General features: G+C 39.9%; 1 protein-coding gene across 6 annotated transcripts in view; it reads left to right on the top strand.

The window, feature by feature from the left end:
- The window catches only part of ABCG2 (ATP binding cassette subfamily G member 2 (JR blood group)), a 138,028-nt gene that overhangs the window by 109,334 nt on the left and 12,537 nt on the right, over positions 1 to 16,157 (top strand). For all 6 annotated transcript variants that reach the window (XR_012377973.1, XM_025873410.2, XM_025873411.2 and 3 more), the window contains 4 exons: positions 2,808 to 2,959; positions 4,432 to 4,536; positions 5,501 to 5,748; positions 12,315 to 12,397. Coding sequence is in view for 5 of the 6 variants with exons in the window: in XM_025873410.2 (XP_025729195.1) it covers positions 2,808 to 2,959; positions 4,432 to 4,536; positions 5,501 to 5,748; positions 12,315 to 12,397 (588 nt within the window). In the remaining variant the exon portion in view is untranslated. The remainder of the gene's footprint in view (positions 1 to 2,807; positions 2,960 to 4,431; positions 4,537 to 5,500; positions 5,749 to 12,314; positions 12,398 to 16,157) is intronic.

Here is a 16,157-nt window from a genome sequence, read left to right as displayed (position 1 = left end):
TGTGGAATACTGGACTATGTTGTGTTTTATCCTGTTTTGCACTAGTTGGCACACAAGCATCTTTCCTTGCACCGGAGGGCTCTAACCTAGAATTTCTCACACTCCACTGTGCACACTAATCACTGGGGTCTTGTTAACATCAGATTCTGTTTCCACGGCTCTGAGATGGAGTCCGAGTCTACATGTCTCCTGGGAGTTACTGATCCTGTTGCCGTTGTTCCTCAGACCACAAGGCTGTTGCAACGAAGCACTTCCCTACTTCCAGTCCTTCACTGGCTCTTTCTTGCCCTCTGATGAAAGCTGCAGCTTCTGAGTGAACCGACTCGTCATAGGCTTGATTTTTGGGGCGGTCTCTTTTCCTAGCTTCTTCCCCTCCCCTCCCCCACCCCGCCCCAGTCCCCGCACACACATCCAGGCTCTGCAATGACACGGAAGTACTTGTAGTCTCCTTAGGTAGACCTGTTATTGCACACTTTGTTGCCATCTTCCTTCCCCATGACTACATTTTCTCTTCTTGGCTTACTCTGGTTGGCCCCTTTGATGCACTACTTACGTTATCTTCAGACCGGGTTATGGTCTTCCATTTTGCTTATAAGGAACCCTCAGCTTCTTTTATTCCACGCTGTACTGAAATGGTTGGATCTGCTGGCCTGATCCCCTTTGAAGCAGAGCAAGCTTGAACCCACTGCTAACATGTAGTAAGTGCTTAGAAAATGCTTAAATTGACACGATACCTCTCACAAAATATTTTCAATAATGACAGGTTTTCAGCAGTGATTTTGGCCTTTGTTTCTTCTATCCATGAGTAGTACTTCTTGTGTAAAGGTAGTTTAGCAATGTTTTGGCCTTGGAATCAGACCAGGGATCAAATCCCAGGCCCACCCCTTACTAACTGTGACACTTAGGGCCGGTCGCTCAGCCATCTAAGTCTTATCCGTAACATAAAGGTAATAATATTAGTACTGCCTTGTAACAGTATTGTGAGAATTGAGAAAAGTATGAAAGTATATAGCAAAGGCATAGTAAGTACTCAGTAATGTTAATTGTACCATTAGGGCAAAAGAATGAAAACCAATTCCTAAAGAGCCAGGGGATTTCAATGATCAGTGAGAATGGGGCATCCAACCATCATTTTAATATTTAGTCCATGATATGTTTCCAAGCTTGAGTGTACTTACAGATTACATGGGTGCTTGTTAGAAATATGGATTCAGGAAGAGGCAGGAAGACAGGACCATGTCGAAGGACCCCGGGCCCGGCGGCTCCGCAGCTTCCTCGGCGCCCCCGGCCGCTACCGCTCAGGTGCTGCAGGCACAGCCCGAGAAACCGCAGCACTACACCTATGTTAGATACTAAAGAAGTCTTCCCCACAATCCATTTGCATCTGCTTTGACTGGTGGTTTCTATCAACCTACAAAGACTGACTTATTGGTGAGGGCAGCTGGACAACTCTGAGAGCAACTTAGAGAAATCCATCTTGGGCACACTCTATAAAGGAGCTCCTTCTCTGGAAATAGCACCTCAGATAAGTGCACAAAAGCAAGACACCCTCGTGGACCTACTTTCTCCCGCTTTCAACACCCTGATGCCTGAAGCTATGCTTGATACTAAAGGAGGTTTTCCCACATTTGCATCTTCTATGTTTTGAAATTGCAACTATGGACAGTTATGGCTAATCCTAGTAGATTGTCTTCCCTTCTTTTTAACATCTTGGATGAATTTGGGGCACACTAATGTGTTAAGTGAAGATGGATGTTGAATTTTGTAGAATTTGACAGCAGTATCAAGAGCTGATGAGGAAGAGAAGATGGAAAGGAGTCTAGCGACTTAAAAATCTCATAGCGTTCTCTGTGAGGTGACCTTTTTCCTGTTGGGGGCTCAACTTATTTAGGAGATAAAGAAGATACTCAGGCCTGTGATAGTATCATCATGTCATATCTGAGCTTATTGAAATGTTTCATCCCTTATTCTTTATATCACAATTTATTTTTTGTGTTCCTAAGTCGACTCATTTGTTTTCTACTAGTATTTGAAACATCATGTGGCCACCATAAGTCCTAACAAATTAACTTATAATGAGGAGGGAAAGGCCCATGTGCCCACCTTCCTGTGAAATTTTGGCATTGTCACGAAACTACCCCCATTGAGGAGACGTAGTTATGCTTAGGAAAGAAGAGGTTGAGAAAAACTTTTGGCCTGGTGTTTTATGACTTAAAAGTTTCAAATAGTTTTTATATGTAAGTTTCTATTAATACTGGTAAGAACATTACTATTATCTTTTTGATGTAACTTTTACTGCTTAGAGGTGCCAAGTATTTGGTAGCCCATCACATTAGGATTTGTGTAAATCAGTCTATCCAAATATAACATAAATTAGAAGCCCGTACTTGTATTTTCTGTTTAAAAGAAAAAACCCAAAACTTAAATTTTATAATTGAACTAAGAGTACTTTATAATGAATACATAAAATGAATATTAAATTTCTAGTAGAGCATGTTAAAGTTAAAAAAAAAAAAAGAAATATGGATTCACTTGCCCAGTAGGTCTGAGAAGACTGTCCAGGGATTTGCATTTTTCATTAATATCCTGGATGATGGTGACTGCCCATGGACCACACTTTAGAAACCCTGGTGTTTCATAAAAGCGCTGAATTTAGGTCTCCTAACTATCAGATAATATGAAATGAGAAGTTAGTAAGAGAAAATCAAGTCAAACTAAGAACAGATGATCTGAAGGCAGGAATAAAGTTGCCATGATGTTCACGTTTCAGATGTTTAATGACTTTTATTTTTTCGCTTTTAACTTAGGATGTCTGAACAGGGACGAACAATCATCTTCTCCATTCATCAGCCTCGTTATTCTATCTTCAAGTTGTTTGATAGCCTCACCTTGTTGGCCTCGGGAAGACTAATGTTCCATGGGCCTGCCCAGGAGGCCTTGGGGTACTTTGCATCAGTGGGTATGCTTGACTTTTTCACACAGTAAGATCCTTTATTAATAGAATCCTGAAAGAGAGCAAAGGAGGGCTCTTAGGAGTGCTGTTTGGTCTTTGAGTAGACATCCTATGGCTTCTGCCACTCCAGAACATCTTTGGTTAGTTTGGTGCTAGAGGTTTTCTTCACTTTACAGTGCTAGCTTGTTCTTTAGATCTCTTTCCTGTCCTATTTGACTATGCCTGCCTATGTATGAATATTTCTACTGGGTCTGTATCTGATTCTCTTCCCAGTTCTGGCAACCTTTCCCTAACAGTTCAGTAAATATGTTGGCCTCATAACCAGTTATCTCTCAGGCGAACATTTTTTAAAAGGCCTAATAATATCCCCAAATAGTTTGTCTTCTTGTCCAGATTATGGATCAGGCTTTCTCATTTTATTCCCTTGTATGGGATGCTGGTCTGCTTTGGTGGGGGTTCATGAAGATGCTACTTAAAATTTTCTAGTAACATTAAATTACAGATTTAGGCCTTGAGGGGGTATGGGTGACTTACCAGTCAATAGAATGACTCATTGTGAGTCTTACTTTGAAGGGCTCACACTTCTGACAGTTTTGAGCTGCCTGGTTCTATTTAGAATGGAAATATATAATTTTTGTTTTATGACTCATGCAGTAGTGTTTCACTTTAGAGATATTTGGATAGGATTATAGACGGAGCTCCATGACTCCAAATATAGTTTTAGATGTTCACTAGCCATCTTTTTAAAATTTTTGTTTAATCTCTCTCATTTAAAGTTAACAGGCACACACAGGTCTAGGGAGTTTAGAGGAGATGAGCCTAATAGACTACAGGCCAAGTTGAGTTCAGAGGATCATGCTACAGAAGTTGAGATAAGCATTTACTTGTGTGGTGCCAGTCATATTCTCTTGGGAGTGCTGCTCTGGGGATTTGTTCTCTATTATTGGAATTATGACAGCACAACAAATGATCATTTGGCAGTCCCCTGGTGAACGGGGAGAACAGAATACACCCCTTGGCCTTTCCCAAGTGCCATCTTGCTGTGCCTTAGCATTCTTTGCTTCTTGCCTTGCTTTGAGGAGCGTTAGTCCTAGCTACAGCTTTTTTTTTTTTTTAACTCAATTTCTTCCCCTTGGACCTATATTTAGATTTTGGAAGCGGTTCTGATAAGCATCAGAGCATACTGTTAGCTGTTTCAGGTCTCATGAATTATAATTGGTAAGGACCAGATATTAACTTAAGATATTTTGGGAGTTCAAGGTTGGTTTTGAGTATGTTGTTTTTCTGGAAGATGGAGCGTTGTTGAAATGTCATGTGATTGAATACATAAAAAGGAAGGATAAATCAGTGAAAGAAGAGAAAAAAGATGAGGGAGAAGTTGATTCTCTTCCCCTGCCTCACCTCTCTCACCCCTGAAAGTGAGTTTTTACTTTCCAAGACCATCAAGTTTATATACCTGAGTTGCCTTCTTTTTGTAGGTTACCATTGTGAGCCTTATAATAACCCCGCAGACTTCTTCCTGGATGTCATTAATGGAGACTCCTCTGCTGTGATATTAAACAGAGAGGACCAAGACGGTGAAGGTATGTGAATCTGTTGAGAGTCACAGATTATTGCCGAACTGAATTGGCTGAAGGTTAGCCATGTGGCAGCTCAGTAAAACATGGCTTTGTGAATTTATATTAATGCTGAACCCTGATAACAGTTGTCTTAGTCTGTTTGGGCTGCCGTAACAAAGATACCTTAGACTAGGTGGCTTAAACAATAATCATTTATTTTTCACAGTTCTGGAGCTGGAAGTCCAAGGTGTAGGGTGAAGGTACCTACAGACTTGGTGTCTGTTGAGAACCCGCTTCCTGGTTCAAAGATGGGTGACCGTCTTCTCTGCCTCCTCACATGATGGAAGTGAAGAGGGGCCTCTTTTGTGAGGGTTCTAATCTCATTCATGAGGGCTGCACTCTCATGACTTAATCACCCTTCAAATATCATCACCTTGGGGATTGGGTTTCAGCATATAAATCTTGAGGGAACACAAACATTCACTCTATAGTATTGGTCAACATAGATTTTGTTTTCCATGGTTGCTATATTTTTTATTTAATGTATAAATGAGTATTTATGTGATAGTGTCACTTCTAAGGGGAAGTTTCATTTAAAAAAATGCCCATTGTTTATATAATGTTGTGAAATAAGAAACTTGGCAATTTATATATTTGCATATAGAAGAAAAAAAGGACCAGGTTTGTATATTAGGAATTGTAACTCCCTATGGTAAGAAGTTTATTTTAAAAAAATTAGGGTTCAAATGTTGTAGTTAGGAAAAGGTCAGTAGGTTTGCTGTATTCATAAATTTACGGACACCGTCGGCCAATTAACTATATTTTTCTAATGTTGTAAAGCAATGACAGATCTAATAATTTTTTATACTCAAGTGTTAGAATTAAGATGTCAGGGAAGAATCTAAGCAAGGGGTTACAGAAAAATGGGCTAAATCAGTTGTTATTTTATTAATAATGTTTCCGTTCTTTATCTACTTTTGTTCCAAAGTCAAGGAGACTGAAGAGCCTTCCAAGAGAAGATCTCCACTCATAGAAAAAATAGCTGAGTTTTATGGCAACTCTGACTTTTGCAGAAAAACGAAAGATGAGTTAGATCGACTCGTAAAGGGTCATAAGAGGAAGAGCTCAACCTTTAACGAGATCACCTATGCCACCTCCTTCTGTCATCAACTCAGATGGATTTCCAAACGTTCATTCAAAAACTTACTGGGCAATCCCCAGGCCTCTATAGCTCAGGTAACCTGACAGATTCTTCTGATTATTCTGGGACATACTCATGTGGGAACATTAGGTTCTGGTGTAATCTGTTTTGGGATTATGCTTATCTTCTGCCCAAGCTTCCATTTATTTATCCCCACTCCATTTGGAATATAAAAACAGCCAACAGAACAAGTGAAACACCATGAAATTTTTACTATGGAAAACTTTTTTTGGTGTGTGTGGTTTTTTTTTTTCTTTTGACTACTTAATTAAGACTTTTTGTTGATTTAAACTAGCTGGAATGGGCAATCTTTGTTGAAAAATCTTTTCTTCAAAAATTGTGAAATAAAGGAAATGTTTAGCCACATTTAGGATTTTCTGGTGGCTGCATGCATCCGTTTCCTGACTCATTCAGCAAATTCTCATTGACCGTGTGTGGCATTTTGGGAGCTTGTATACAGTGGTGAACAAAATGGGCGAAAATAAAACCCCTGTTCTCATAGAGCTTGTTTTCCTATGAGGTGTGACAGATGACAAATTCATACAGTAATGAACTAGATAGCAAGTCATATGGTAGAAGGAGCTATGGAGAAAGGTTAAGCACAGTCGGGGAGAAAGGAAGAGAAGAGAGAAGGAAAGGAGAATGGGAGAGAGGGAGAGAGCAGAAAGGAGTTGATTGCATTTGAAGTCAGGCGGTCAGGGAAGCCTCCATCTAGATTCACTGAATGCACCTGAAGGTCACAGGGGTCAGCTGCTGTCTCAGGGAAGAGCCTGTGTGCAAGCGCTCTTCCCCATCATTGACCTTCTTCATTTTAGGGTTCTCATCTTAGGAAAGCACTAGGTACCTAAAACAGTTGGCAGTTAACACAACGTAGTAAGCAGGCTTGAAGCCTGTTAAATAAGGCTATTCACTGTCAGATTAACTTTTCTTTTGATGAAGAGGAAATCGTGTTCTTTGCCTCGTTTGGCTGGCTTTGTTGGTAGTTGTTGATTAATACCCCTTTACTGTTCTGTATTCTCAGGTGCTCTGTCCTACAAAACCCTAGTATTCCCAGTTCATTGGTCCAACCTTTCTAAGGAAATCAGTTTAGCCAGTTATTTTGGGGGTGGTTGATTTTATTCATTATCAGTCATTGAATCTCTGTTGAGTACCAAAAGATGGCATGTTGTTGGCACTAATAAGATATTACTGACTTCTTGGGGCACCTGGGTGGCATAGTCAGTTGAGCGGCTGACTCTTGGTTTCAGCTTGGGCTGTGATCTCACAGTTGGGAGATTGAGCCTCGAGTTGGGCTCACACGTTCAGTGTAGAGTCTGCTTAAGACTCTCTCTCCCTCTGGCCCCCCATCCCGCCCCATGCATGTGTGAGATCTCTCTCTCTCTCTCAAATAAATAAATCTTAAAAATAAAAGATATGATTGACTTCTTACCACATGCACCAGAATTTTCATACTTCAGTACTGTTGCCTTTTAAGTATTAGTACCAAGAATCTCTGTCCCTCTGTGAGACATACTGCTAATTGCTCCAAACATTTTTGCTGCTATTATTTTGTATTTCTGTCAGAATATGAACACTTCTGTGTGCTATCAATCAAAGTTAAATTTTTATTCTTTTAGAGTAGATTTGATATCATTTGGAAACAAGTCTGATAAATAAGTCAACCTTGTTTACCCATTGTTTCAACAGTGAGATAATGTAATGGAGTTGATTCTTTAGCGTGATTTATACATTATATATTTTTACTTTGAAAATAATGTAAAATTCTCCTTTTTCTGAAAGTGGCTTATAAGTGTCTTGTCCAAGTCACATATATAGTAGTTCTGGGCAGGATGTGATTAGAATGTGGAGTTCTTTTTTTTTTTTTTTTTTTTTTTTTTTTTTAAGTTTTTATTTAAATTCTAGTTAGTTAAGGGCACCTGGGTGGCTCAGTTGGTTAAGCGACTGCCTTCGGCTCAGGTCATGATCCTAGGGTCCCAGGATCGAGTCCCACATCGGGCTTCCAGCTTAGCGGGGGGCCTGCTTCTCCCTCTGACCTTCTTCCCTCTCATGCTTGCTCTCTCTCTCTCTCTCAAATAAATAAATAAATCTTTTAAAAAAATAAATTCTAGTTAGGTAATATACAGTGTATTATTAGTTTCAGATGTGCAATATAGTGATTCAACACTTCCATACAACACCCTGTACTCATCGCAAGTGCCCTCCTTCATCCCCATCACCTATTTCACCCATTCCCCTCCCACCTCCCCTCTGGTAACCATCACTTTGTTCCCTATAGTTAAGAGTCTGTTTCTTGGTTTGCCTCTCTCTGTTTTCCCCTATGATTTTGTTTCTTAAATTCCACATATGAGTGAAATCATATGGTATTTGTCTTTCTCTGACTATTTTATTTCGCTTAGCATAATACTCTCTAGCTCCATCTATGTTGTGCAAATGGCAAGATTTCATTCTTTTTTAGGATGAGTAATATTCCATTGTATATACCACATCTTCTTTATCCATTCTTCAGTCGATGGACACTTGGGCTCTTTCCATAATTTGGCTATAGTAGATAATGCTGCTATAAACATAGGGTTGCATGCATCCCTTTGAATTAGTGTTTTTGTATTCTTTGGGTAAATAATAATAACAATGGTGCAGTTGCTGGGTCATAAGGTAGTTCTATTTTTAACTTTTTGAGGAACCGCCATACTGTCTTCCGGAGTGGCTGTACCAGTTTGCATTCCCACCAACAGAGCAAGAGGGTTCCCCCTTCTAGAATGTGGAGCTATTTCTAACACAGCATGATTCTGCACCTTTTGTTGCTAGGCTTTCTTCAGGTGCAGACCCAGGCCTAGTGCCTCCAAGTTGCATGTTCACCCTGCTTGCCTCCTCAGTGAACTCAGTTCCACAAAAGGAGTCCTAATAATGCTCAGATTCATGGCAATGTTGTAGAACAAAGATAGAATACGGCATCTCTCTGAGCATTACCTATTCATATTTGTACATACTGGAATGTTAACTTAGGGCAGGAGCAGGCAAACCTTTTTTGTAAAGGGCTAGATAGTGTATATTTTTGGCTTTGCTGGCCGGGTGGTCTTTGTCTCAGGTACTCTGAGACAACTCTGCCATTTTAGCAAGAAAGGAGCTATAGTTAATACATAAACAAATGAACATAGCTATGTTCCAATAAAATTTTACCGATGGACACAAATTAGAATTTCATTTAAATTTCATGTGGCAAGAAATAGTCTTCTTCTCTCACTCTTTTTTCCCCCAACCATTAAAAAGGTAGTAAAACCTGTTCTTAGCTGGAGGGCTAAACAGAAATAGGTGACAGGCGATGTTTGGCCTGTGGACCCTAGCTGGCTGACCTTTGGTTTAGTGTTTTCAATCTTGCATGTATGTTGTTTACTTCTTTAAGAGTTTGAATGTGAGGCTATTAAACTGCTTTACGGCTTCCTGCTGATAAAGCTCGTATTGGTAATATTACAGCCATACTTAGATTTCAGCTAGTCATTTATGTGATTCAGACTTTGCTTCTGATAATACCATTTAACCAAAGGTTGTATTCGGATGATCCTGGAGTAAGTGGATCATCGGTATAAAAGGATTTAATGTTCATTTAATGTGCCATGGGTTTTTCTGATCAAATCTATTTGGAACACCCTGTTATAACTCTTAGAGATTAATTTTTCTTTTCTTTTTTTAAGATTTTATTTATTTATTTGACAGAGAGAGACACAGCGAGAGAGGGAACACAAGCAGGGGGAGTGGGAGAGGGAGAAGCAGGCTTCCCACGGAGCAGGGAGCCCGATGTGGGGCTCGATCCCAGGACCCTGGGATCAAGACCTGAGCCGAAGGCAGACGCTCAACGACTGAGCCACCCAGGCGCCCCGAGATTAATTTTTCCATTGGTGTATTTAACATTTGACTAAGGATTAGTTTTTTGAGTGATGGCCATAATTATCCCTCAGAACTCACCTTGAGATAATATTGCTAAACACATTTGAACAAGAAAGAATAACATATTTCGGGAATTTTTTTCCCCTTCTGTTAAGAGACCAGGTGCACAGAACTCACAGATAGTGTCTTTGTGCACTCTGTTGAGCAATGTTTAGCTTGCTTGTTTTTTTTCTTTTCTGTAATGCAAGAAAGAATAACCTAGATGCCCCTTGTGAAAGCATGACAAAATTACGAGATTAATCATTTTGTCAATGTGTTTGAAAGCTGACTTGAACATTCTTTTAGAACTTTGAAACCTTTAGTAAACATCCTAATGATAAGACTGACAGTCCAGTCTGTTACTATAGGAAATCAAATATTTGAATACAAAAGAAACAAGCATGTAGATTGTCCAGTTTAAAAAGTCTGAACATTCCGGCGTGCCTGGGTGGCTCAGATGGTTAAGCGTCTGCCTTCGGCTCGGGTCATGATCCCCGTGTCCTGGGATCGAGCCCCGCATCAGGCTCCCTGCTCGGCGGGAAGCCTGCTTCTCCCTCTCCCACTCCCCCCACTTGTGTTCCTGCTCTCGCTGTGTCTCTCTCTGTCAAATAAACAAATAAAATCTTAAAAAATAAAATAAAATAAAAAGTCTGAACATTCCTAAAGTTCTATTGTCTGAAAGTAGACTTGTGTATATACACATGCACACATGTGTATTGGTAATGGAGTCATCATTGTTTATTTTGGAAGTTTGAACTGTTGGCATAAAGTGCAGTATGTTCTGAGGGTAATGAAAATTATACCAAGGCAATAGATTTTTTTCCAGATTTCTGACTGTCTTATTAGCACAGGAATTTTGAAGACATCTCAGATCATACTTTTTTCCAGACTGTGGTCTTCACAAACTAGCCTTCACAGATCATTATCCTCTTTTCCAGTTTGGTTTGCTTCATGCCAGAATAGACTTGTAAAAAATTTCAAGTCTTAATACCATTACACTGTTGTAGTACTGAGATTTTTTTTTTTTTAACTTTGAAGTTTCCAAGGTACATGGTGGGGTATTTTGTTTTCTTTCTTTTTTTTTAAGATTTTATTTATTTATTTGACAGAGAGAGACAGCGAGAGCAGGAACACAAGCAGGGGGAGTGGGAGAGGGAGAAGCAGGCTTCCTGCTGAGCAGGGAGCCCGATGTGGGACTCGATCCCAGGACCCTGGGATCATGACCTGAGCCGAAGGCAGACGCTTAACGACTGAGCCACCCAGGCGCCCTTTTGTTTTCTTTAGATAACCATTCCTTCTATTTTTATATTCAATGCAATATAAAAGTACAATAAGTAGAATTTTCTTTTCTAAAGACTTTATTTATTTATTTGACAGAAAGAGAGACACAGCGAGAGAGGGAACACAAGCAGTGGGAGTGGGAGAGGGAGAAGCAGGCTTCCCGCAGAGCAGGGAGCCCGATGCGGGGCTCCATCCCAGGACCCTGGGACCATGACCTGAGCCGAAGGCAGACCCTTAACAACTGAGCCACCCAGAAGCCCCAATAAATAGAATTTTAATTAATTTTAAATAAATTCTATCACAGTACAACCCTTAATCCTTTGCTTAGAAGTGTCCTTAAGAGACAATTTTATCAATCTTAAAAACAAAAGTGATGTTTATGTAGTCTTCTTAGGAGTCCCCAAACAGATCGAGGAAGCGGATGTAGGTAAGAGTGGCAAAGAATTGGCAGCTTAGTTGTACACTGTTGTCTGTAGGACCTTGGATGGAGGTTGCTAGAGAAGCTGTGACAAGAGAATGGGTAGTGGAAGCATTTGAGTACCTTCAGAAAGAGCTGGTTGAATGCTTCGGTGGCGGTGACATTGCGCTTTTCCAGTGCAGGCCTGCCCTGCCCCCTGGGTCAGGTCGGCGGTCAGCTTACCCCTGCTTCCTCATCACGCAGAATAAATTGTTAGAATTTTTTTATGTGTGTTTGAAAATTTTTATTTATTTATAATGGTAAGAGTAAAGATACCCTGTTTTTATTTGAACCTCTTGAAATATAAAACTGCATGTTCACGGGGCGCCTGGGTGGCTCAGTTGGTTAAGCGTCTGCCTTTGGCTCAGGTCATGATCCTGGAGTCCCGGGATCGAGTCCCGCATCAGGCTGCCTGCTCAGCGGGGAGTCTGCTTCTCCCTCTGACCCTTCCCCCCTCATGTGCTTTCTCTCTCTCTCATTCTCTCTCTCTCAAATAAATAAATAAAATCTTAAAAAAACAAAACAAAACTGCATGTTCACTAGCACAAAAGGTTGAGAGTTCAGGTCAGAACTCTTATCCATTTGGACTTTATTCCTCAAATGACCTAGCCAGGCGCTTGCATTGTTCCCCTATTGTATATGGCCCTCCCAGGCCTGGTGGCCTGAATTGGACCTTGAACTGGCCTGGTGAATCACTGGGAGGAACCTTGGCATTCCAGGGGTCTACTGTGTTCTATCAGCCTCCCCAACACACAAATCAATTATTTTTTACTTTAGAAAGCGTCTAATAACATACACTGTTTTATATTCACTCAAGGACTTTGTCTGAACCACTTGAAGTATCTATCTCAATGAAGAGATTTGATTATGTAGACTTATGTCTTATAATAATAAATGGTGTGTTAAGTTTTAACACTTGTTTTTCTTTTTCTTTTTGGAAAGATAATTGTAACAGTCATCCTGGGATTTGTTATTGGTGCTATTTTCTATGATCTAAAAAATGATCCTACAGGAATCCAGAATAGGTAAGTAAATTTGGATCTTGATTTTGAGAAAGTGCTGTTACAACTTTCTAGCTAATGAAAATCCATTAAGAATTTGAATTTGAGACAAGTACAGGATAAACTGAGGAGGGGGATAAGTCAATGAACTGCAAGCTGAATGCGTGTGTGTGTGTGTGTGTGTGTGTGTATGGTGGTAATTTATACAGACTCTACAGGTAATTAATTTTTACCTTCTTTTTTTAAATTTTTTTTAAAGATTTTATTTATTTATTTGAGAGAGAGAATGAGAGATAGAGAGCACGAGAGGGAAGAGGGTCAGAGGGAGAAGCAGACTCACCACCGAGCAGGGAGCCCGATGTGGGACTCGATCCTGGGACTCCAGGATCATGACCTGAGCTGAAGGCAGTCGCTTAACCAACTGAGCCACCCAGGCGCCCTAATTTTTACCTTCTTAACCAGTTTTAAGCATACAGTTCAGTGATATTAAATACATTCACATTATTTTTTTAAAGATCTTATTTATTTAGAGAGAGAGAGAGAGAGCATGCGAACGGGGGAGGGGTAGAGGGAGAGAGAGAATTTCGAGCAGACTCTGCGCTGAGTGCAGAGCCTCACTTGGAGCTTGATCTCATGACCCTGAGATCATGACCTGATCCAAAATCAAGAGTCAGATATTTAACTGACTGAGCCGCCCAGGATCCCCAGTACGTTCACGGTATCATGCAACTATCACAACCATCCAACTCCAGAACTTTTCATCTTCCCAAACTGCATCTCTGTACCTATTGAACAAAAATTCCTCATTCTCACTTTCTTTAGTGCCTGGAAGCCACCATTATACTTACTGTCTCTGAATTTGACTACTCAAGGTACTCATATAAGTGGAATCATACAGTATTTGTCTGTTGGTGACTGGCTTATTTTCCTTAGCATAGTATCTTCAACGTTCATCCATGTTGTAGCATATGTCAGGATATCTTTTCTTTTAAAGGCTGAATAATATTCCATTGCATGGATATACCATATTTTGTTTATGCATTTCTCTGTCCTTGGACACGGGTTATTTCTACCTTTTGGCTGTTGTGAATGTTGGGGAGGAAGAATTTCCTCTGTCATTCAGAGTCCTTCTAGTAGGACTGAGAATCACATTGACATGAGACAAATTAACAGGAGAAAACCGAGTTTAATAGCATATATAGAGGGAATCCACACAGACATGCAAATTCCAAAAGCAGTGAGACAACATGATGCTTATATGAGCTAAGGAGAAGGCTGGGTAGGGTAAGGGGAGAAAGATTTTAGCAGGAAGGTGTGGGAGATGATGTTTGGAAAACAAAGGTTGCCCTCTTATGCAGATAAGTTTCTTAGGCAAAGAGGCATCTTTCTTAATAGCTCTCTTCTTAAAAGGCTCTCCTTTCCAATTTAAATTTAGGCAGTTGTGGGGGAGATAAGAAGCTTTTTTAAAAAATTTTATTTATTTGACAGAGAGAGAAAAAGAGAGAGCAAGAGCACAAGCAGGGGGAGCAGGAGACAGAGGGAAAGGGAGAAGCAGACTTCCCACCAAGCAGGGAGCCCGACGCAGGGCTTGATCCCAGGACCCCAGGACCATGACCTCAGCTGAAGGCAGATGCCTAACTGACTGAGCCACCCAGGTGCCGTGAGATAAAAAGCTTTTCCTGAGTCTGCCGGGTCCTGATTGCTTTTAACTCAAAATAATTTTCATGTCAAAGTGACCCATCTTGGAGTGGCCTGCCCTTTACTCCTAATTGAGCAATGTTGCTATGAATGTGGATGTACAAATATCTGTTTGAATCTCTGCTTTAAATTCTTTTGGATTTTTACCCAGAAGTAGAACTCCTGGATTATTTGGTAATTCTATGAAATATTCTATCTTCCACAGCAGCTGTATCATTTTGCATTCCTACCAGTGGGGCACAAGGGTTTCAATTCCTCTACAACATTACCAAATGTTATTTTCTGTTTGTTTGTTTTTTTTCTTTTAAGTAATAATAACCATCCCAATTGGTGTCAGGTGATAGCTCATGTGGTTTTTGATTTGCATTCCCCTAATGATTAGTGATGTTGAGAACCTTCTCATGTGCTTATTGGCCATTTGTGTATCTTCTTTGGAGAAATGTCTATTCAAATCCTTTGCCCATTTTTTAATTGGATTTTTAAATTGTTGAACTGTAAGTGTTCTTTATATATTCTGGATATTAACCCCTTATCAGATATAAATTTGCAAGTATTTTCTGACCTTCTGTGGGTCATCTTTTCACTGTTGAGAGTGTCCTTTGATACACAAAAGTTTTAAAATTTTGATGTAGTCGAGGTTATCTGTTTTTTGCTTTTGTTGCTTGTGAATAAGTTTTCCTTTATATTTTTTGATTTGTTTGCCATGGGGAGGTGGATGACACTCGGTTTTTTCTGTTATATGGTTAGCACTTATGTTAGTTTACCTTACCAAGTTTTAGTCATCATGTGCCCTTACAAATATTTTTTCATGATGAGACTTAGTAATGGGCTCTAGCATGCTCTGAATGTATATGCTCAGTACTGTCAAAGACTGCAGAGTTCTCCTTATAGAGAGCTGTTCTGTGTAGAAAGCTGTTCTGTGCCAGGCACTGTGCTCTGTGTTTTAAAGCATGGATGCAGACTTCTGCCTCAAAAAGTGGGGTGGTATTATCCCTATTTTACCATAAGGATATGAGGAAAGTTGCAGTAGCTTAAGTCGAATCTGTTTTGATGTCTGATTGTTTATGAAAGAAAGAATAAGCATAAAAGTCAATTCCTCACTCAAGTAAAATAAATTATCTCCTGTATGGAATCAGATAGTGTTACTCTGCGTTACGATTATTATGGCAGCTTATTTCCAGAGTTATGTCACTGTTTTTCTTTTTACTTTCTCTGAAGGGTGTGGTGGTCTCTCACTTGTTTCCAAGCTTGCTAGTAATTGATGATTTGTACCCATTATAGGTGGCATATTTTTACCAAGCACAGAATATAGGTCACAGGATCTATTGCCCATGGACCTTTTGTGTTGTGCAGTGGGAAGTATTTGGAAAAAGTATTGGAAAACCTGTCTGCAACTGGAATTTTAAAGAGGAATTGGATATCTAACCATTACAATTCTTGGTAGAAGAATCCAGAGAAGTAAAGAAGAGGTTTAGCAGTTTCTTCAGATGTTTTCTGGAGAAATAGGGCATTGGATTTATTTTAATTTGTATTTTTGACATAAACGTGTTGCCACTTTTTCATCATTTGAAATTGCTCAGGAGGCCAGTGGTTTTGTTCTCTTCTTCGCGAAAGAATTATCCCAAAGAGGTGCTCTCTGCTTTTTCTCTAACCTGTGTAACTAACAATTTGGGTTTTATTTATATGTAGAGTAGGAGCTTCTATGACCTAATAGTTACCTTACAGGGCTGTGGTGATAGCTAAACAAATTAATATATATTAAGAGAAAAGATATTTTGAAAAAATATTTGGATCAGTAAGTAGATATTACAGACATGGATTACCAGCTTGAAAAGAATTAGAGGGGCGCCTGGGTGGCTCGGTTGTTGAGCATCTGCCTTCGGCTCAGGTCATGATCCCAGGGTCCTGGGATCGAGCCCCACGTCGGGCTCTCTGCTCAGCGGGGAGTCTGCCTCTCCCTCTCCCACTCCCCCTGCTTGTGTTCCCTCTCTCGCTGTCTCTCTCTCTGAGTCAAAAATAAATAAATAAAATCTTAAAAAAAAAAGAATTAGAATACCTTAAATTCTTTAGCAATAAAACTGTATTT

The sequence above is a fragment of the Callorhinus ursinus genome, unplaced genomic scaffold (assembly GCF_003265705.2).
Source record: "Callorhinus ursinus isolate GAN/ISIS: 27379988/994484 unplaced genomic scaffold, GSC_fseal_2.0 scaffold4, whole genome shotgun sequence".
Lineage (NCBI taxonomy): Eukaryota > Metazoa > Chordata > Mammalia > Carnivora > Otariidae > Callorhinus > Callorhinus ursinus.
The sequence above is the reverse complement of the archived record's forward strand: the minus strand, read 5'-3'. Positions and strand labels throughout refer to the sequence as shown.